At 39.7% G+C, this 21917-nt stretch overlaps 1 protein-coding gene across 1 annotated transcript in view; it reads right to left on the bottom strand.

Annotated features, from left to right (window-relative positions):
• Positions 1-7543: 7543 nt before the first annotated feature.
• The window catches only part of LOC126474419 (kallikrein-11-like), a 60394-nt gene continuing 46020 nt past the window's right edge, over positions 7544-21917 (bottom strand). The window contains exon 5 of the mRNA XM_050101889.1: positions 7544-7906. Within this exon, the coding sequence (XP_049957846.1) occupies positions 7544-7906 (363 nt within the window). The remainder of the gene's footprint in view (positions 7907-21917) is intronic.

Genomic DNA, 21917 nt, shown 5'->3' with positions numbered 1-21917 from the left:
GTACGTTGTCACTCGAAACTAGATTCCACAGAGTTAACACCTGAAGTAGGTGATTCATTAGATAAGGCTCAACATTTACTTTTCTGTCGTGGAGTAAAAAATAATGAAGTGATTGTGTGGCATTGTTGGCTGCGAGGCCCCATCCGGGGGAATACGGCCGCCTAGTTGCAAGTCTTATTTCACAAGTCTTATTTCTGGTGACGCCACACTGGGTGACTTGCTCGTCGGTGATGATGAGATGATGATGAGGACAACACAACACTCAGTCCACGAGCGGAGAAAATCTCCAACGCCGCCGGGAATCGAACCCAGGCCAACGTTATGGTAGGCAAACATGTCACCACTCAGCTAAGCAGGCGGATTATCGTGGAGTAATTCTTCTCCACTGAGTTCGTCTGTTAATGCACAAGGCACCAGATGTTCCATGTCCTCATCCCAAAATTGAGTATTTGGTTGGATACATTACATCTTTCAGAATAAATTCCTTATTGAAATTGGAAAAGACAAATACTCTTTCAGTTTCTCAAAAGGATGCTAACAATCCTTTGACCATTCAGACTTTGAACATTTGGAAAATTTCGATAATGGGATGGCAATATTTGCATATCTCTTTATGAACCTTCTTTAATAATATTTGACACTGACAAACGATTGCAATTCCTTCACTCATTCAGGCATATGAAATTGACATGCGGCTTCAACTGACTTTGAGTCTGTGTTAACACCATCCTCACTAATTACGTTACTGGTATTCCATCTCTGTACTCAGAAATAGACTCTCAGCCCTTAATCTGAGGAATATCTCCCTTTGATGTTATATGTGCCGCTCCACTTCACTCACAAAGACGATTATCTCATCAAGATACACCATGCACTAATATGATTTTAAAATTCTGAGAACCCTATGTAGCAATCTCACACACGTCGCAGGGGCGTTTTTCAGCCTGAAGTGCATTCTCCTGAATTCACAGTGGTCCCACAGCGAAGATAATGCTGTTTTCGGTCGATTCTCTGGAGCCACTTGTGGCACATGATAGCTGCTTCTCAAGGTCAACGTAACAAAAAAATTTGCACTGGCCTAAATAGTATTTTTTATTGAATCATCAATCTTAATGTGATCCACCAAGAATTCTCTCCTCTGCTAACCTCTTCATCTCAGCGTAGTACTTGCAACATAAATCATCAGTTATTTGCTGAATGTATTCCAATCTCTGTTTCCCTCAACAGTTTGTACCTTCTATAGCTCCTCTACTCTATGGTTCCCGTAATGTTCAACAAATGGTAGGCATCCGTTACAGTTTTGCATTCATATGTCGACTAATCGCAACTAAACCTCTTACTTCGTGACCCATCCGTTGATTTTTCTTTTTTTTTCTTTTTTTTCGAACGACGGCAATTCCTACGCCCCATGGGCTATTCTTTCCCTCAGTAATCCCATCCCTCAACTGCTGATCGATGAATTCCTCCAGAAACGGCAGCAGGTGCCCGAGTGCTCTATGTGGTTTGCAGTAAAGCACCGATTCATTCCATATTCGTATTTAGTGCTGCGTAATACGTGTTGAAACAGTAGGTCTTCCATCCGTTCTGTATCATTCCGCTTTAGGTGCTTTACTTTCTCTTGTAATGCAGTTTCAATGGCATCAAAGGTGTATCCCATGAAACATGTGTAATAACGAAAGTGAAATTGCATTTGAATCTCAAAACACCTATTACCCAACGACGTAAATAAATTTAAAACTGTAAAGAACGAAAGGACGCTGAACTTATTTAATACTGTGTATGAAAAGGTAAATGTCACTGTATGTTGTCTATGTATTTTAATAGTCCATAGAAGCCATATCCTAGTTTCTCTTTGAAGTAGCACTGAGTCTTTGACATAAAGAAGAATGCTTTTCACTCTTGTTTTGCAAGCAAAAGGCTACAGACGTATTTCCCGTATCGCTCATGTATGTACGTGTTTCTTTTATTATACGTATTAAATGTAATTGTGTTTTTGCTTATTTCTTATCCCTCCGTGTAAAATAGTTAAAGAGTGAAATAACAAGCAACTATCTGAATAAAAGAAATTTAGTTTCTTTACCGGTTTTGGGCACTTAGTGCCCTTCTTCAGAAGGTTATACCTGTCGCATTCTTCTGAAGAAGGGCTGTGAGTGGCCAAAACCGGTACGGAAATTAAATTTCTTTTTAGCAACTGGTTGTTTATTATTTTGTTACTTACGATTACTGTTGCTGTAGATGGATAACATACTACGGTTGAGAGTCTAACAACACACATTTGGTACTAAGAATCTTTTGGTCATCTGCCTTTCGTATGTCATAATGGCACACAGGCAGCCATTGCATAAGGTTCGAAATATTAATCATTAATGGGATTCAGTCAACGGTACCATTACACTAAATAGTTTCAAACGATTTTACCAAATAGTTGAAATCCATAGCATTGAAGCCAGACCGATTATAATTTAAATTTAGCAGAGAATAAATTTCAAAGTTCCAGGCTGAATTAATGCTAATATCTTTGCTGGTAATATCAACAAGTGAAATTAAATTCTGTCAAATGCCTAAAGGCAGTCCACCGGTTAAATCAGGGGAGAATAGAATATTTTTGTTACCAATGCAGCAATACAGCTGCGAAGGTGTTTATGTCGTTTCTCTGGGTAGCATTGTTTTCTGCTGCGTAATTTCAGTAGGATTCTTTAACAAGCTAGTTGTATGTTGTATCCAGGGACTGTACTGGTACTGAGAAGCGGATTTCTGCAAATAATTATTTCAGTCTGTGCTTACCTATGGCATTTCATTACCACCAGCACACAAATCTAGTCGTTCATACTACTAATTATCGACAAAACTAAAGGAGAAAGGAACGATATACAAAGTCATGTCATAGTCCTTACTTACATGAGCCACAATTTCTACACAGAGTCCGAAATGAACCATGCCCAGGCAAAAATCTATGTACACTAATCCCAGCGGTGTGACATCGGCATTCCCCGCTCCATGCAGTTCATACTGTGGTGATCTTCACTGCTTACGTTTCACCAGATCCCCACTGGCAACTAACACATGCACTTCTGTGCCGCATAACATCCTGCTATTCTTCTCCCTCGCTACTTTTCCTCTGCACAATCCATCTCTGCATACGATCCCGTAACATATAATTTTACTGAGAATGCCCATAGGTCAACCTTGGGTTTCTTTTGAACTCCTGCTCCCTCCCTGGTTCCCTACCTCTAAAACAACAGTTACCTCTTCGGTGACCTCAACCTCTATTCCCATTGTTCCCTGCTGTCACCATTGATTCCGATGTGCCCCATCTGTCGACACCTTATATTGACCTAAATCACTGCCGATACGGCTTGCAACCTGGTCGACACATCAGGGTCCTTGCATACCGCTGCCACTTTAACAGCTGCACACAAATCAATTGCAACCTGTGTTCGCACTCTCCTCAACATTTCCGAAGGCAACCTTCTTTAAAATTTGTACTCAGTCTCTTATAAAATTTCTTGATTTCTCACAGCATCCTGCCCCAACTCGTATGTACAACCATTGACCTTCCTTAACTTATCCCCTTTATTACCATGCCCAACTGTTCTCTAAAGCTGTCCTCTGCGGCATATCTGCCTCACATTACAAACGGCGTGATACGTATCTGAAGCTATGAAAAGTATTGTTTTTTGGTCATCAGTATATCTACTACGCACCACTGGCCTGCGAGCACACCCCTCACCCTATTGAGTCCGTTAGCACTCTTCAGAATGAAAATGTGAGATCTGGACCATCCTTTTTCGTGACAGCCAACAGCTGAATTACAAATTTTGTAGAATTTTTTTGTCTGCACCTCACTGCACACTTACATTATAGACCATCCAATGCATTCTCTTTCCATGCCGAGTATTTTCTTGGTAGTGAATATTATGGGTCCTAGAGCAAGAAATATTACTTACTGCATTAATTACTTTGATGTGTAGCGTACACGAAAACAGCACGACGAACAGTTCACAGTTCTGAAGAAAACACTTTCACTCTAAACATGGAAGTGCATGTGGTTTCCTCTGCTTTTTATATCTCGTCCTTCGCAGACCATCTGCATTCTCTAAGGAAAAGAGGGAAGAGAGTATGTGAGGAACGTAATAATTCTTTTTTCAAGCTCATTTTAGGCAGCAAAGTAGATGTTGGAAAGATTATCAAATCCTCTTGGAATGGATCAAGTTATTTTTATACGATCCAGTTCATCTCTTCCCTCACAGGTTTTCAGCAGTGGCGAAGTCTCGTACAGAACTAGGACAAACGAGAAGAAAAATGCCATTATGTTCTGCAAACCACATCTTCATCATCTTTATTTGGGACTGATACTACTGGATACACGCTATTACTTCAGGATGTACTTGACCTGCTCCTATCATCATAATATCGCTCGGCATCAAGTCACTCATCAATTCTGTGAAGCATTCCAAGTGCACGAGGATATATCTAGCCTCAAGCTGGCACAGATTACTGCGATATTATGCGGAGACAAAATGGGCACCTAATGGTCAATTATTAATTATTTACGAAAATAGTGATACGTGGAAATGCAATGCGCCGTGCTGATCACGAATGAAGTTGCGTTCAGCAAACACCACTTTTAAACGCATTTTTCTATCATGCGCTGAGATGTAACCACGATGCCCACAGGGCCTACAGCATTCTCCATTATCTTGGTATCGTCTTGTCTATCGTTGCATAGTGCAATTTGGCCTCAGACAGAATAGCTTGTAAACGATTATGCGTTGCTTGTGAATAAACTGAACTCAAGAAGATGTAGGGAAGGCATCTGATCTTTTATGTTATATGTCTCTGGGTATTATAAGACGAAGGATGAACTCTCAGACATAGTTCTCCAGATTAGTTTTTCAGTGTGTGCAAGCAGGTACTGTCAAAACATGTACAATTATGTCTGATGTGATGGACCATTTTATAAGCAAGCTGCTCCAAGACGACGTTCTATTTCGTGTAAGGTGATCCTAGAAGGATATTAGGCACCAAAGTCTCTCTAAATTGTGCTCATGTAGAACTACAAATCGAAACAGAACGTTATAGTGCAATATGCTAATTTTTTGTTCTGGTAACAGACTGTTACCTCACTGTCAATAGTTTCTTATGGTTATTTAATTAAAAATAGTCTGTTACCTCACCGTCAATAATAGTTTCTTATAGTTATTTAATTAAAAATATAAAATCTTTTGGTATTACTATTAGATTAAATTTGGAACTATGATGAGGACTTCTCATGCCTTTGGTCATGATACGGTATTTTTCAAAAGTCATGACTTTTGCATCAGAACCTTACTCCATCATGTGGCTAACAGTAGAAGATGCAAGAATTCCTATGCTTCAGCCAGTTTTATCACTCTTACCACCAGAAATGACTCCCTTCTATTCAATGCAAAGTGTAGTCCACTCTGCGAAATTGTTACAGCTTTTGACAAAACTCCCAACTGTCATAGTGAGTACTCTCAAGTCATTCAGGTACTAACGTGACAATAAACATGATTGTCTCCGATTATTTGAACAAGCTGCCGGAACAATAGCCTGCAGCCGTTTGAAAAGGAGGTGCAATGAGTCTCGGGCAGCCCTTTTCTGCATGTCCTAGCGCTGAGTCATTGGTGCTAACAGGCATGCACAATCACACTGCTTCAGACAACTGATCCCATTAAATTATTTATAATTTATTTCGTCTGTAAATTAAAATATAGGCGTATAAGACAGAAATCATAAATTATTCCACTTTCTTACATGTCAAGAAAAGCAATTTCCTCAAAAAAACTTTTGTCCTCACGAGTTCTTACTGGATGGTCATCGCTGAACAACTCATGCTTCAGAGACACGCAAAGACCTCCATTAGTGGAAACGAACGCTAGTCGCCATCCAGGTGCATTTACACTGTATATAACGCCCATGGTCTGCATGGTGAGTTTGGTGAGACTAAAGTCACTGTTGTCTTACGGTTTTTCCACAGCGACATGTATGATTAAAGGACTGAATACTGTGCTGTGCAGATTGATAGAAATGTGAAAGTCCCATAGATGGTTTCCTGAGGAGCTTTGCCCGAAAGATATTGGTATAATAATAATGAAGAAGATAATATCTTGCATGCCCTATGTTTGAAATTAACTGTTGCAAAAGGAGTGAGAACATATGGACTGCTAATTAGAGTGATGAAAAGCAATGTGCCAACACTAATGCAAGATTTGTAGTGAGCAACATTAAAGTCATCATTTGTCAGAATCTGATTCTAGTCCCCATCTGGATATCCAGTTTTAGTTTGTGCTTAAATATGAGTTACATGTATTGACTAGAATTGTACTTATGGACTGATTATTTAGTAAGCGTGTTTGTTAGCCAAAATAAAAGTTGTAATTTAATGTTTCATTGCCAAATAAAATGTTTAACAAATTACATGGATCATTATATCTCCTTTATCTGACAATGTCAGATCTTACTTAAAAATATCTTTCACCAGTTTGCACTTTGTGTTCCTTTCCCTGTGTTATTTGTACAGTCTAGCTGCCATAGTTTTGCAGCCTTATGCTAAAATTTTCTTCTCACTTAGTTAATCACATTTCCATGTCAGATTTCATTGTCATTGTCTGTATATTACTTGCTCCTTTATCTTTTGTGTTTTGGGAGGGGATGAGAGTTCACAGAAAGCTTAATTTATTTACTCCTTAAATTACTCTTTAATACATACTTTTTTAAAAACATGATTCACTTTCTGAGTCGGAACATTTATTCCTTAGTATTTCACGGCAAATTCTACAATGCAAGCAGCATTTTGTTGACTGTTGCATTCTAAATAAGAATTTAATGACATCTATACATCTGTTTAAATGCAGAACATGTAATCTATATTTGTACATATGTTAATAACCTATGTTACAGGCAATAAAGGGGTTTGTTTGTTAAATTATCTCCATTTAAATATATTGGTTTAATGAAAGAGGTTGCTTTATACCAAGGTATGTCCTTCCAGAACGTGTCTTGTTCTTACAAGAGGTGCTTCATGAAACTGAGTTATTGTTTCGGTTAACATTTTGTTCGTTGTGTTGACAAAGGTACAGCACTAAATGACTTCCATGCCTTTCCTGAACTGTAGATATTACTGAAACTTCCAGTCATGAGAAATTGCTATTCTTACACTCATTTCTAGATGAAATTAAGAAATGTGGTTTTGAAATTAGACTTACATTTCACTAGTTTACTGTTTATATATTTAATTCTGATATACTTCTCCTTTTCGTTGTTGAGGAAACCTACTCCCAATCTACTCTGTCTACCTTATGCCTACTCCACTGTGACTGCCTTCTTGGAAAAAGACAATGATTCTTTTATCTCCTGGTGAGTGCTCACACTCAGTATAATTTTATAGAAGAAGAAACAGGTTTGGACATAGATGAAGATGCACGTCTAAAACTAATCTTCGTCTTATATAGATGTGCATGCCTGTATGTGTGTGTGCATACATGAGGCAACTTTTTGAATACAGAAATCATAGAATTAATTAGACGCCGATTGTTTCATTAATCCAAGAGCGCAGGGAAACGATGTTGGTGTAGACACCTGGGTATGGTGGGTAAAAACAACCGTACCCCCACGAAATGATACCGTACTGCGTGGAGTTCGCAACCAGAGGACCACCTTTGTCACCGTTGCAAGAGTCTTTGCCACCTTCAGGCTCACCAGCGCAGATCATGTTCTCCGTAATGAGGCCTTCGTAGGTGTCGTTGCACGAAGAGCGGTCGATGATAGTCGTGTTGACGGCGTGCAGCTGCTCCGGGTAGTCTGCCCCGGGTTGAAGGCTTCCCCAGCCACTCACCGTCACGGAAGTGCCTGCCTCGAGCTCCTCAGTCGCCAGAGGAATGGCCTGTGAAAACAGTGACGGTAACAACAGGGCAGTGTGCTGTGGGACGTAAACATTTAGAAAAAGAAACTAGACTGAAAGTGTAGATAGTATGAATCTTAAACGAATATCTGTTATTTAACATTTTAGATTTAATGGTTCTTCGGATTCTGGATACAAAACAATATGTCCAGATACGTTTTTGGATGAAGTAAGGCTTACAATTCCAGGGCTGGGATTTTGTACCTCTGTATGAAAATCGCTGACTGCGGTGTATGCAGTCTGTGGCTGGTTGGACTCATTGTTGGAATATTCACTTGTGTAGTGTTGGGCAGTTGGATGTGAACAATGCGTAGCGTTGTGCAGTTGGAGGTGAGCCGCCAGCAGTGATGGATGTGGAGAGAGAGGTGCCAGAGTTTTGAGAAGTTAATATAAGCATACGATCTGGACGTGTGTCTGCCAGAAAAAGGAAATTTGTAAAGATGGATGTCATGTCATGATATATATATATATATATATATATATATATATATATATATATGTATATATATATATATATATATGGCGTTACAAAAAGGTACGGCCAAACTTTCAGGAAACATTCCTCACACACAAATAAAGAAAAGATGTTATGTGGACATGTGCCCGGAAATGCTTAATTTCCATGTTAGAGCTCATTTTAGTTTCGTCAGTATGTACTGTATGTACTTCCTCGATTCACCGCCATGATTTCAAACGGGATACTTTACCTGTGCTGTTAGAACATGTGCCTTTACAGGGGCGACACAACATGTGGTTCATGCACGATGGAGCTCCTGCACATTTCAGTCGAAGTGTTCGTACGCTTCTCAACAACAGATTCGATGACCGATGGATTGGTAGAGGCGGACCAATCCATGGCCTCCACGCTCTCCTGACCTCAACCCTCTTGACTTTCATTTATGGGGGCATTTGAAAGCTCTTGTCTACGCAACGACGGTACCGAATGTAGAGACTCTTCGTGCTCGTATTATGGACGGCTGTGATACAATACGCCATTCTCCAGGGCTGCATCAGCGCATCAGGGATTCCATGCGATGGAGGGTGGATGCATGTATCCTCGCTAACGGAGGACATTTTGAACATTTCCTGTAACAAAGTGTTTGAAGTCACGCTGGTACGTTCTGTTGTTGTGTGTTTCCATTCCATGATTAATGTGATTTGAAGAGAAGTAATAAAATGAGCTCTAACATGGAAAGTAAGCGTTTCCGGACACATATCCACATAACATATCTTCCTTCTTTGTGTGTGAGGAATGTTTCCTGAAAGTTTGGCCGTACCTTTTTGTAACACCCTGTATATATATTTATATATAATGATTTTCGAACACTATTAAGGTAAATACATTGTTTGTTCTCTATCAAAGTGTTTCATCTGCTAACTATGCCTATCAGTCGTTAGTGCCTTCAGTAGTTAGAATCTTTTATTTAGCTGGCAGTATTGGCGCTCGCTGTATTACAGTAGTTCGAGTAACGAAGCTTTTTGTGAGGTAAGTGATACATGAAAGGTATAGGTTATTTTTAGTCAGGGCCATTCTTTTGTAGGGATTATTGAAAATCAGATTGCATTGCGCTAAAATATTGTGTGTCAGGTTAGTGATAATCAGAATAAGGAAAGAGAAAACTGTCTAAGTACGTTGAGTTTTACTCAGCTGTTTCTGTATCAAACAGCGTAGAAGTTTTCCAGCATTGTCATTCATAATTTTTCAAAGGGGACGTTTCAACTGACCTCATAATGTCGCAAGCAGTATCGGTTATTTATTTTACTCGCATCTCGGGCCACAATGCCACAACGAATCCTATAAGTAACAACGAACTATGAATAGCCGCTGCGTCAAAGAGAGGAATCATAGTTGCAACAAAGATAAATGCCGAATAGCAGAGTTATAGCTGATGCAGTTGGTAATACTAGATTAATTTAAACCTGCGTACCTACAGAATACGAGTAAATACGCAAGAGAGTAGAGGTTTTTTACAGAAGTAGTCGTACTTGAGTCGTACTGTGTCGAGGTACGAGGTACGTCTTCCATGTGGCGTCTTTGCCTCTAGCGGAGAGCGTGCCGTTTTGACGTAAGTGGCCGGCGGCGCAAGATGGGCTTCTTGGGCATGACGTGAATTGATCCGAGCGATTTCTCTATCGGAGGACTGGATTTCGGCATTTCGCTAGGGGCCACGTGTTCGAAAAAATCGTCTCCGGAGGACACAAGGCTGCCAAATCTATTCCTGTTGCGGAAGTCTGTGGCTGCGGCGCCTTGATTAAGACGGAAGCGTGCTGTCTTACAACTATGGTGAGGTTCCTTACTTCTGTTGAGTGAATTTGGGGACAGGGTTACGTACGCAAAACGTCCCTTTCTATTGTTTTTCCCAGTGCGTCGCCATCTGCTCATGCACCTTACCCGCCTTCACTGCTATTAGAACCCTAAAGGTATCGGCTCAATCTTCCTGCTTGCTTAAACTCCCGTCAAGCGAACGTTGAGTAAGAGTTCAAGAGGCCTGCACGTGTTTTTATATCAGCGTCAGTTTGTGATTTTCTTTAATTAAGTTATGTTGTATTTTTACCTTCTATATATGACAGCTTTGTGGACTTCGGCTTAAGTTACGTCATTCACTGCTGTGTGATTCTCTAATGCTTGTATATTTACTTGTTAATTCTGGGAGAAAAGGATTCATGAAATTTCTTGGTATTTAAGGTACTATCTACCAATGAAATCGAAGATCGTTTGCCAACCTTGTGCATCCAATCAACTCTTGTTGATTTTCCGTCCGGCGTGGCGGTCCCTTGCTACCGTTACGCCATCGGACGTTGCTTTGAAATTGAACAGCCGTTGGCGGGCGAATCTTCTCATCTCCTTGCTGAGATTTTCGTGTGTTCAGTAATAATGCCCTGACTGTTCTTTTACTATTAATACTGGAGGGCTTGGTTTCTGCCCCTTTATTGGTATGTGGGTGTTTAATTACACTCGTAGCCATATTGTGTTTCGTTCCATGACTCAAGGGTTAAAGATCATTTACGATTTGATTATTTGTTGAACTTAAAAGATTCATTTTTTTGACAGATGATACTAGCAGTTACTAGCGTCATGTGCGGAATAGTCTAGATTATCCGAAAAAAAGAGAGATTCTTGATGCAACATTGCACGTGTACTGTTTTCCTTTTTTTTTTTTTTAATTTCATTTTTTTTAAGTGTGTGTGTGACTGTTTGGGGAACAGAATGTAAACTTTAAGGCCATTGTTTTGGTAAGTCTTCATTCCTTTGGTCAGCATTGTTGTGGTACATTGTATGATACCAAGCAATACCATAAGGTGAATTGCAAAATTGTTTTTGACACACATTCTTCTTGCTGTATCAGTCATTTTGAAGCATAGATGCTGCATTAAATTTCTGCATCATTCTTCTGTCACATAAGGTTGCACTAAAAAGTTTGCTCTGCCCGAATAATTGCATGGTATCTCATTACAGGAATTGAAACTTTTAGTGTTATGTGATTAATTCTCAAGGAACTGTGAGAAATTTCTTTGCTTCTGTGATGCGAGTTTTTGGAGGTATTTGCTTCCATAACTGTGATCATTAAGTGCAAAGCTCATTTGTTATCTTTGAACATAAATATTTTCGTAACAATGTGGTACCATGTGGCAGTGTATTTAAGTCTTACTTCAAAGCAAGGTAAACACTCCAGCACATTTATGAAATTCATATTGTTGCTCTTAATGTGTTATTTTAATTAATTCTTGGATTAAGAGTAACATCAGAACTACGGAGCTTAGCAAAAGTATAGCTGTATATAGTGTTAACTATAGCTTCCGTGAGGAAGTTGGTAGAACATTGAAACTTCATCCCAAGGACCATTGGTTCAAACTCCAATGACGACAATTTTTTTACTGTATGATGTGTGAAAGTGTTATATGGAACAACATGTTTATGACATGTAAAATGGATGTTTGGAGTTTACAGCAATATTCTCTTGAAAGTGTGCTTTCGCTTCGTTTCTTTGAAAGTAGTAAACCTATAGAGTAAATTTGTAGTTTAGCAGAATATACAATCAAAAACGAAAAATTACAAAGCAACTGCATCACACGTGTGGGAGTAATGCTAATAGTAGTAGTAGTAATAAAAATAATAACAACAAGAATAATCATAAAACTAATAGTACTAATAATAAACAAAATAATAAGATCAAAAATAAGTACATAACATTAATAATAATAATAATAATAATGATAGAACTAACAGCAACAACAATAAACAAAATGATATCAATAATAAGTACATAAATTCAAAAATCAATGCAGACAGGACCACACGCACACACACACACACACACACACACACACACACACAGGCACACACACACACACGCGCGCAGTGTCATTCATTCAGGAACAGTGGCTTTGAAGTAATGGTTGCATACGAAGAAATGTGTGAAACAAATTACATATAACAGTTTCAAGCGTGGAGTGGAGGCGAGTTTTAAAGTAGAAACTTTTCTACGAGAACCTCACGCTCTACCAACTCACCCACACGTGAGCTATGAACAATTACTTATAGGTACGCTTTTTCCTGTGCTTCGTAGTTCTGATGTTATTTTTAATTAACGTTTACGCATGTTTTACTGGACATCACAACATAACATGAACTCAATCGGTTTTTTGGCTGACATTGACATCAACATACGACGTTTGGCATCAATCTGACTGACTGACATCTGGAGGTTTGGTTGTGAGAACTGTAAAATGATGAACCCACTTTTTTATGCCACCTTACTCTCCAATATCCCCCCTCCCCCCCACCCCACCCCCATTCTACCACCATCTATGTACAACAGCACAGTAGAACAATGTAAATCTCCTATTCTACTATTAATCTTTAATCTAAGGTGATCAGACGTCCTCATTTTCTGGGGCAGTACTCAATTCAACTGACGCATGATAAATCATCTTCAGAGGTAAATACAAAAAGAAAGTTTGAGGGAGGTGTGGTATCAAGTCACAACATTGTGCATTGTCGCAATCCAGCTCACAAACCCCACTCCAGAACACGGTGAAACAACGTCATGTTTTTCTGTTTTGTACTCAGTAGTGGCTGCGTTAGTTCTGAGATAGGTAGGGCAATGTGTTTACTTTCGTCAAAGTAAGTAAAGATTTACTAAGTGACTGTTCCGTATACTTTTGAAAACAATTCTGTGCTTTAATTTTTCCTGTCTTTTATTTTTTTCTGCTCATTTGCTAAATTCATTCGCTGTTTTATATGAAATTAATTTTTTTCACTTTGCCGCGCCCAAGGTTTTGCCACTCTAGGCGGCCGCTTAGTCTTAAAAAACGGTAGAAACGGCCCTGCATCGAACATCCAATTTCAACATGTCTATGAGCATGGAGAGTATTACCAGAAAGTTAATTCTACTTGATACGTTAGAGGTTAAATATGCCTACAAACTGGTTTTACCTGTATCGCTAGCTACTCCGCAGGCAGAATTCACGCAACATCCACTTTAAGGAAACACGTCTTTCAATCATACTCTGAGATCGTGTAGCGTCCATATGCACTGTAAGTTCACAGAAACAAGTAACCAACAGAGGAACAGGACAGAGGAAACTAAACGTGGCTCATCTATCAGGTGCCAGACGCCTCGCAGCCTTTCGTAATACGTGGGAAGAATGTGTCAGAAGGTTCCACATGTACAATTCAGCTTTAAAATGGCGAATAAAGTGTGCTAAAGCAAAACATCAAAAAGCGTGAAAAAAACAACCGGGCAGAATTAAAACAGACTTTTATTATAAGTGTATTAGACATTTGTTTGAATTAGGTTTAACAGTCATAGAAAATTACGTACAGATTAAATGAGTATTAGCCAAAATATTAATCTGAAAACACAACTGGATGTGTGTAACATTAGAAAGCCACTACACAAAGATGAACAACAAGAAATGTCGTCATTGTACCACTTCATACAAGAAAGTAAACGAAAAGCACAGGAAAATACGGGCAGACATAAGAACTACAAACGGGAGACTGTTGAACAAATGATTTGAAATAGTAGAAAAAAATTCATGTACACTGTACAGGACTACTGACCAACAGCCTAATGGATGAAATGATACAGAAAGCCATTAAAACAGGGACTTGGGGAACTTTACGCCATGAAGCCGCAGATGACTTAGCAACGGAGATAGCCGAAGAAGAAGCCATAGAAATAAATCACCCGGCTCCGGTGGCTTACCTTCTGAGCTATACAGTATTTTTAGAGAACAATTAAAGTATGACACTTGGATATAATTAAACTGTTAGTGTTATGGTAGTCAGTCCAAACACTGGTTTGATGCAGTTGTCTGTGCTATTCTATCCTGTGCAAGCCTCTTCATCTCCGGATAACCACGGCAATCTACAACCTACTGAATCTGTTTATTGTATGCATCTCTTGTCTCCCTCACGATTTTTGTCCCCCCCCCCCCCCACCTCCCACGCTTTCCTCTACTGTTAAACTGATGATCCCGTGATGTCTCAGAATGTCATCCTTCTAGTCAAGTTTCGGCACACTTTCCTCTCCAATTCTACTCATTACTTCCGCATTAATTACGCGACTACCCACCTAATATACAGCATTCTTTTGTGGCACCACATTTAAAAAGTTTCTATTCTCTTCCTGTCTTAAATATTTATCATCCATGTTTCACTTTCACGCATGGCTACACAGCATACACTTTCAGAAAAGCCTTGCTAACACTTAAATGTAAAGTAATTGTTAATAAATTACTCTTCTTCAGAAACACTTTTCTTGTCACTGTCATTCTACATTTTATATCCTTTCCACTTCGGCCATCATCTGCTATTTTTCTGCCCACATAGCGAAACTCATCTACAACTTTAATTGACTCGTTTCCTAATCAAATTCCCTCAGTGTCACCTGCTTTGAGTCTACTTCATAAATTATCCTTGCTTTGCTGTTGTTGGTTTTCATCTTATATCCTCCTTTCAAGACACTCTCCATTCCGTTCACTATTATTCCACATCCTTTACTGTGACACGTCAGAGGAAAACCTCAAACTTTTAATTTGTTTCATTTCTTCACCCTGATCTTTAACTCCTAATGCACTCTTTTCTTTTTCTTTTTTACTGCTTGCTCAGGGCTCAGATGGAATAACATTGGCAATAGGTTACAGCCCTAGACTGTCTCACTCCATTCTCGTCCAATGCTTCCCCTTCATGCCTCCAAACTCTTATTACTGCCGTTTGATTTCTGTACAACACGTAAACAGCCTTTGGCTCCCCGTATCTTACCCTGATACCTTCAGAATTTCACAGAGAATTGCCACAGGCTTTCTCGAAGTCTACAAATGTTACAAGCAGAGGATGCCTTTCCTTAAACTGTCTTCTAAGAGAAGTGCTAGGGTCAGTATTTCCTTGCGTTTTCCCATATTTCTCCGGAATTCAAACTGATCTTCCCTGAGGTCGGCTTTTATTCGTGTTAGTATGTTGTAACTATGAATTACTAAGCTGATAGTTCTGTAATATTTACTTCTGCCAGCACCTGCTTTCTTTGAAACTGGAGTTGTTATATTCTTTTTGAAGTCCGAGAGTATTTTTCCTGTCTAATTGTATGTTGCACACCGGATTAAATAGTTTTTTCATGGCTCTCCCAAGGCTATCATAGTTACGACGGAATGTTGTCTAGTCGAGGGGCCTTGTTTCAACTTGGTTTTTCAATCCTCTGTCAAATTCTTGTCGCAGTACCATGTTTCCCATCTCAGCTTCTTCTGTGTCTTCTACTCTTTCTATAACATTGCCTTCAAGTTCATCTCCTTGATATAGCCCTCTACGTACTCCTTCCACTTTTCAGCATTCCCTTCTTTGCTTAGTATTCGTTCCCATGTAAGCACTTGATATTTAAACAGCTGCTTCTCTTTCATCGCAAGGTCTCTCACTTTTCTACAAGAGGTATCTATCTTTCCGCTAGTGATATATGCTTCTGTATCCTTACATTTGTCATCTACTCAGTCCTGCTTAGCCATTTTGCATTTCCTGTCAATCTCATTTTTGGAAGCTTCTATTTCCTTTCGCCTGCCATTTACTGCATCTTTGTATTTCCTCTTTTCATCACTCAAAGTTAGTATGTTTAGTGATACCCAAGGATCCTACTAGGCCTTGTCTTTCTTGGCTACTTGATCCTCTGCTAACTTCACTGTTTCATATCTCAAAACTACCCACTCTGCTGTTGTATTCCTTTCCTCTGTTATACTCAATCGTTGCCTAATGCTCCCCCTGTATCTCTCGGCAGCCTCTGGTTCCCTCTAGTTATCGAGGTCCCAATTTTTTTGCAATTTCTTCAACATTTATCTACAAATCATAACCAATAGCCTGTGGTCAGAGTCCACATCTGTCACTGGAAATGTGTTACAATTTAAAATCTGGTTCCGAAATCTCTGTGTTACCATTATATAACCAATCTGAAATCCGCAGGAGTTCCCAGGTCTCTTTCGGGTAGACATCCTTCTTTCAAGATTCTTAAACGAGACGTTAGCGATGATTAAATTACACTCTGTGCATAATTCTATCTCATTCATTCCTTTTCCTGATTCCATATCCACTTACAGTTTTTCCTTCCCTTCCTTGTTCTACTATAAAATTCAAGTCGCCCATCACAATTAAACCTACGACTCTCTTAACTATCTGAATAGTTACTTTTACCTCATCACAAATGTTTTGAGTCTCTTCATCATCCGCGAAACTTTTTGGCAGGTAAACTTGTTCTGATGTTGTGAATGTGGGCCTCGCGTCTGCCTTGGCTGTGATCACGTGTTCACTCTGCTGTTCATAGTAACTTACCCAGATTCCTATTTTTCCGTTCATAAATAAACCTACTCCTGCATTACCCCTTCTTGAATATGTACTTATAATCCTCTGTTCACCTGATCAACAGTACTGTTCCTCCTGCCATTGAACATCACTAATTCTCACAACATCTAACTTCAACTTATCCATTTCCCTTTATAAATTTTCTAATATACCTGCCCGATTAAGGGGTCTGACCCGTAATTACGTTATTAATACCGAAAACGACATCCCGAAGAAGTGACAGTGCCCCTAGAACGCAAATCCCGAGGTGAAAATACTACTGAGAATATTCAACATGTAACGGAACTCAACAGCGATTATAGTATTATCATACGGATAACAAAACAAAGATTAAATTCTGTTATCAGCACTATAATTGGAGTATACTTAACAACTGTGTGGAAAGAACGGAGAATACACTATATTTTAACCTATTACATTAACAGCAGCAGCTACCAACCTGCAATAAGCAACCGAATAGCTTGCCAACGAAAATGCGTTTGATAAAGTTAATCATTCATATCTCTTCCAGACTATTAAAACATTGCAGCTGACGCAGTAAAGAACCTCTCATAATTGGTACATCCAGACTCTGTGTAAAAGGACAACTACGCAGACTACTCCGTATCAACAGTGCGGTTCAAAAAGCTTACCTCGTGTCCATAGCTCTTCAAGCTTTCCTCTTCGCCCTGACATAAGAAATTCGGGGACTACAAATACATGATAATGTGCCAAGCGCACACGGACAACGTCAAATATCTAGTGACGGAAGAAAATGAGGTAAAAAAGGCACCCCAAATTGTAACGAATTAAGCAGCCACATCGTGTCATAAACCGAACCGAAATAATTTGAGAATTCTGAACATTGTCCCAGGGCTATAATGTAGTGTCGAAGAACATACAAAAATACAGGAAAAACTAAAATTGCATAGGAACTGAATTCACGCTCAATATTCGCCAAGCAGTCGCCGTCGACTACTGTCCGGCAAACAGTAACATACAATGAAGCTTTCACCACAGGATGTTTCAGCTGACGTTCCGTCCAAAGCTATGTTGTACATCTTCAGAGGTACTGCCTTTCTTGCCGACTCAGCACAACCAGGAGCACCTCCAAAGATGTCTAACGTAGCTTTGGACGAAACGTCAGGGATAGAAGAGTTACATGGACTACGGCTGTAAAACCCGGAAGAATTCTCAGCAGCTGAACCAGTAACATAGTTAAAGAAATGTAAACAGAATACAAAAACTACTTTTAATCAATACCTTTAAAACTCAAAAGCAAAATACGTCTTTCAACTACCAGAGTTACGAAGAAACATAGCTCAGGAAATACCAGCAGCTCTTGGCCATTTTGTCGGCAGTGGTCAGAAACTGAAAGTCAAATATAAAATTTTAATGTCTGCAAGAGGAAATGAATGTCCTCCCCCCCCCCCCCCCCCCACGAACCATGGACCTTGCCGTTGGTGGGGAGGCTTGCGTGCATCAGCGATACAGATGGCTGTACCGTAGGTGCAACCACAACGGAGGGGTATCTGTTGAGAGGCCAGACAAACATACGGTTCCTGAAGAGGGGCAGCAGCCTTTTCAGTAGTTGCAGGGGCAACAGTCTGGGTGATTGACTGATCTGGCCTTGTAACACTAATCAAAACGGCCTTGCTGTGCTGGTACTGCGAACGGCTGAAAGCAAGGGGAAACTACGGCCGTAATTTTTCCTGAGGGCATGCAGCTTTACTGCATGATTAAATGGTGATGGCATCCACTTGGGCAAAATATTCCGGAGGTAAAATAGTCCCCCATTCGGATCTCCGGGCGGGGACTACTCAAGAGGACGTCGTTATCAGGAGAAAGAAAACTGGCGTTCTACAGATCGGAGCGTGGAATGTCAGATACCTTAATCGGGCAGGTAGGTTAGAAAATTTAAAAAGGAAAATGGACAAGTTAAAGTTAGATACAATGGGAATTAGTGAAGTTCGGTGGCAGGAGGAACAAGACTTTTGGTCAGGTGAATATAGGGTTATAAATACAAAATCATATAGGGGTAATTCAGGAGTAGGTTTAATAATGAATAAAAATATGGGAGTGTGGGTAAGCTACTACAAACAGCATAGTTAACGCATTATTGTGGCCAAGATAGACACGAAGCCCACGCCTACTACAGTAGTACAAGTTTATATGCCAACTAGCTCTGCAGATGATGAAGAAATTGATGAAATGTATAATGAGATAAAAGAAATTATTCAGGTAGTGAAGAGAGAGGAAAATTTAATAGTCATGCGTGGAATTCGACAGTAGGAAAAGGGATAGAAGGAAACATAGTAGGTGAATATGGATTGGGGGAAAGAAATGAAAGAGGAAGCCGTCTAGTAGAATTTTGCACAGAGCATAACTTAATCATAGCTAACACTTGGTTCAAGAATCATAAAAGAAGGTTGTACACATGGAAGAATCCTGGAGATACTAGAAGGTATCAGATTATATAATGGTAAGACAGAGATTTAGGAACCAGGTATTAAATTGTAAGACAATTCCAGGGACAGATTTGGACTCTGACCACAATCTATTGGTTATGAACAGTACATTCAAACCTGGATAAACTGACTAAACCAGAATTTGTACAGAGTTTCAGGTACAGCATAAGTAAACAATTGTCACAAATGGGGGAAAGAAATACAGTAGAAGAAGAATGGGTAGCTCTGAGGGTGAAGTAGTGAAGGCAGCAGAGGATCAAGTAGGTAAAAAGACGAGGGCTAGTAGAAATCCTTGGGTAACAGAAGAAATATTGAATGTAAATGATGAAAGGAGAAAATATAAAAATGCAGTAAATGAAGCAGACAAAAAGGAATACAAACGTCTCAAAAATGAGATCGACAGGAAGTGCAAAATGGCTAAGCAGAGATGGCTAGAAGACAAATGTAATGATGTGGAAGCTTATCTCACTAGGGGTAAGATAGATACTACCTACAGAAAAATTGAAGAGACGTTTGGAGAAAAGAGAACCACATGTATCAATATCATGAGCTCAGATGGAAACCCAGTTCTAAGCAAAGAAGGGAAAGCAGAAAGGTGGAAGGAATATATAGAGGGTCTATACAAGGGCGATGTACTTGAGGACAATATCATGGAAATGGAAGAGAATGTAGATAAAGATGAAATGGAAGATATGATACTGCGTGAAGAGTTTGACAGAGCACTGAAAGACCTGAGTCGAAACACGGCCACGGGGGTAGACAACATTCCATTGACGGCCTTGGGAGAGCCAGTCCTGCCAAAACTCTACCATCTGCTGAACAAGATTTATGAGACAGGCGAAATACCCTCAGACCTCAAGAAGAATATAATAATTCGAATCCCAAGGAAAGCAGGTGTTGACAGATGTGAAAATTACCGAACTATCAGTTTAATAAGTCACGGCTGCAAAATACTAACGCGAATTCTTTACAGACGAATTGAAAAACTGGTAGAAGCCAACCTCGGGGAAGATCAGTTTGGATTCCGTAGAAATATTGGAACAGGTGAGGCAATACTGACTTTACGACTTATCTTAGAAGAAAGATTTAGGAAAGGTAAACCTACGTTTCTAGCATTTGTAGACTTAGAGAAAGCTTTTGACAATGTTGATTGGAATACTGTCTTTCAAATTATAAAGGTGGCAGGGGTAAAATACAGGGAGCGAAAGGCTATTGACAATTTGTACACAAACCAGATAGCAGTTATAAGAGTCGAGGAGCATGAAAGGGAAGCAGTGGTTGGGAAGGGAGTGAGACAGGGCTGTAGCTTATCCCCGATCTTATTCAATCTGTACATCGAGAAAGCAGTGAAGGAAACAAAAGAAAAACTCGGAGTAGGTATTAAAATCCATGGAGAAGAAATATAAACTTTGAGGTTTGCCGATGACATTGTAATTCTGTCAGAGACAGCAAATGTCTTGGAGGAGCAGTTGAACGGAATGGACAGTGTCTTGAAAGGAGGATATAAGATGAACGTCAACAAAAGCAAAACGAGGATAATCGAATGTAGTCGAATTAAGTCGGGAGATGCTGCCGGAATTAGATTAGGAAATGAGACGCTTAAAGTATTAAAGGAGTTTTGCTATTTGGGGAGCAAAATAACTGATGATGGTCGAAGCAGAGAGGATATAAACTGGAGTCAGGCAATGGCAAGGAAAGCGTTTCTGAAGAACATAAATTTGTTAACATCGAGTATAGATTTAGGTGTCAGGATGTCGTTTCTGAAAGTATTTGTATGGAGTGTAGCCATGTATGGAAGTGAAACATGGACGATAACTAGTTTGGACAAGAAGAGAATAGAAGCTTTCGAAATGTTATGCTACAGAAGAATGCTGAAGATTAGATGGGTAGGTTACATAACTAATGAGGAGGTATTGAATAGAATTGGGGAGAAAAGGAGTTTGTGGCACAACTTGACAAGAAGAAGGGACCGGTTGGTAGGACATGTTCTGAGGCATCAAGGGATCACAAATTTAGCACTGGATGGCAGCGTGGAGGGTAAAAATCGTAGAGGGAGACCAAGATATGAATATACTAAGCAGATTCAGAAGAATGTAGGTTGCAGTAAGTACTGGGAGATGAAGAAGCTTGCACAGGATAGAGTAGCATGGAGAGCTGCATCAAACCAGTCTCAGGGCTGAAGACCAGAACAACAACAACAACAATCTGATAAATATGTACTACACAGCACAAGTATGTCAGCAGAACATAAAAACAATGGGGAAGCTCACTAAATGCTGTAGTGGCACACGTTTTAAACGAAATAGCAAATGGCCAATACGGACCCACCTATAGATGTGCACCGTGTCCCGAAACAGCCCTGTCTTCTCAAACATTTTCTTCAGGACTACTGCTGCATTGAATGAAGATCCTCGGAAGGATCTACATTAACTCAAAGCAGTAAGAAGAAATGTGACAGAAAGAAAACCGAAGACTAGAATAGACATGTGTACAACATAACTGGAACAAAATGTGTGGTTATAGTCAGGAAGCATACTTACAGAGGAATTGTACGTCAACGTAGAACTTGGCTGCAGCATGGAAAATCCCCAACGATTCTATACTGCGTAAAATTCATCTGGTAGACCACATCAGACTGCAGCAGGTGCAACCCAGTCAACATATACGATCATACACTATCTGATCAAAACTATCCGGACTC

The sequence above is a fragment of the Schistocerca serialis genome, chromosome 4 (genome assembly GCF_023864345.2).
Source record: "Schistocerca serialis cubense isolate TAMUIC-IGC-003099 chromosome 4, iqSchSeri2.2, whole genome shotgun sequence".
In the NCBI taxonomy this organism is placed as follows: Eukaryota; Metazoa; Arthropoda; class Insecta; order Orthoptera; family Acrididae; genus Schistocerca; species Schistocerca serialis.
The sequence above is the reverse complement of the archived record's forward strand: the minus strand, read 5'-3'. Positions and strand labels throughout refer to the sequence as shown.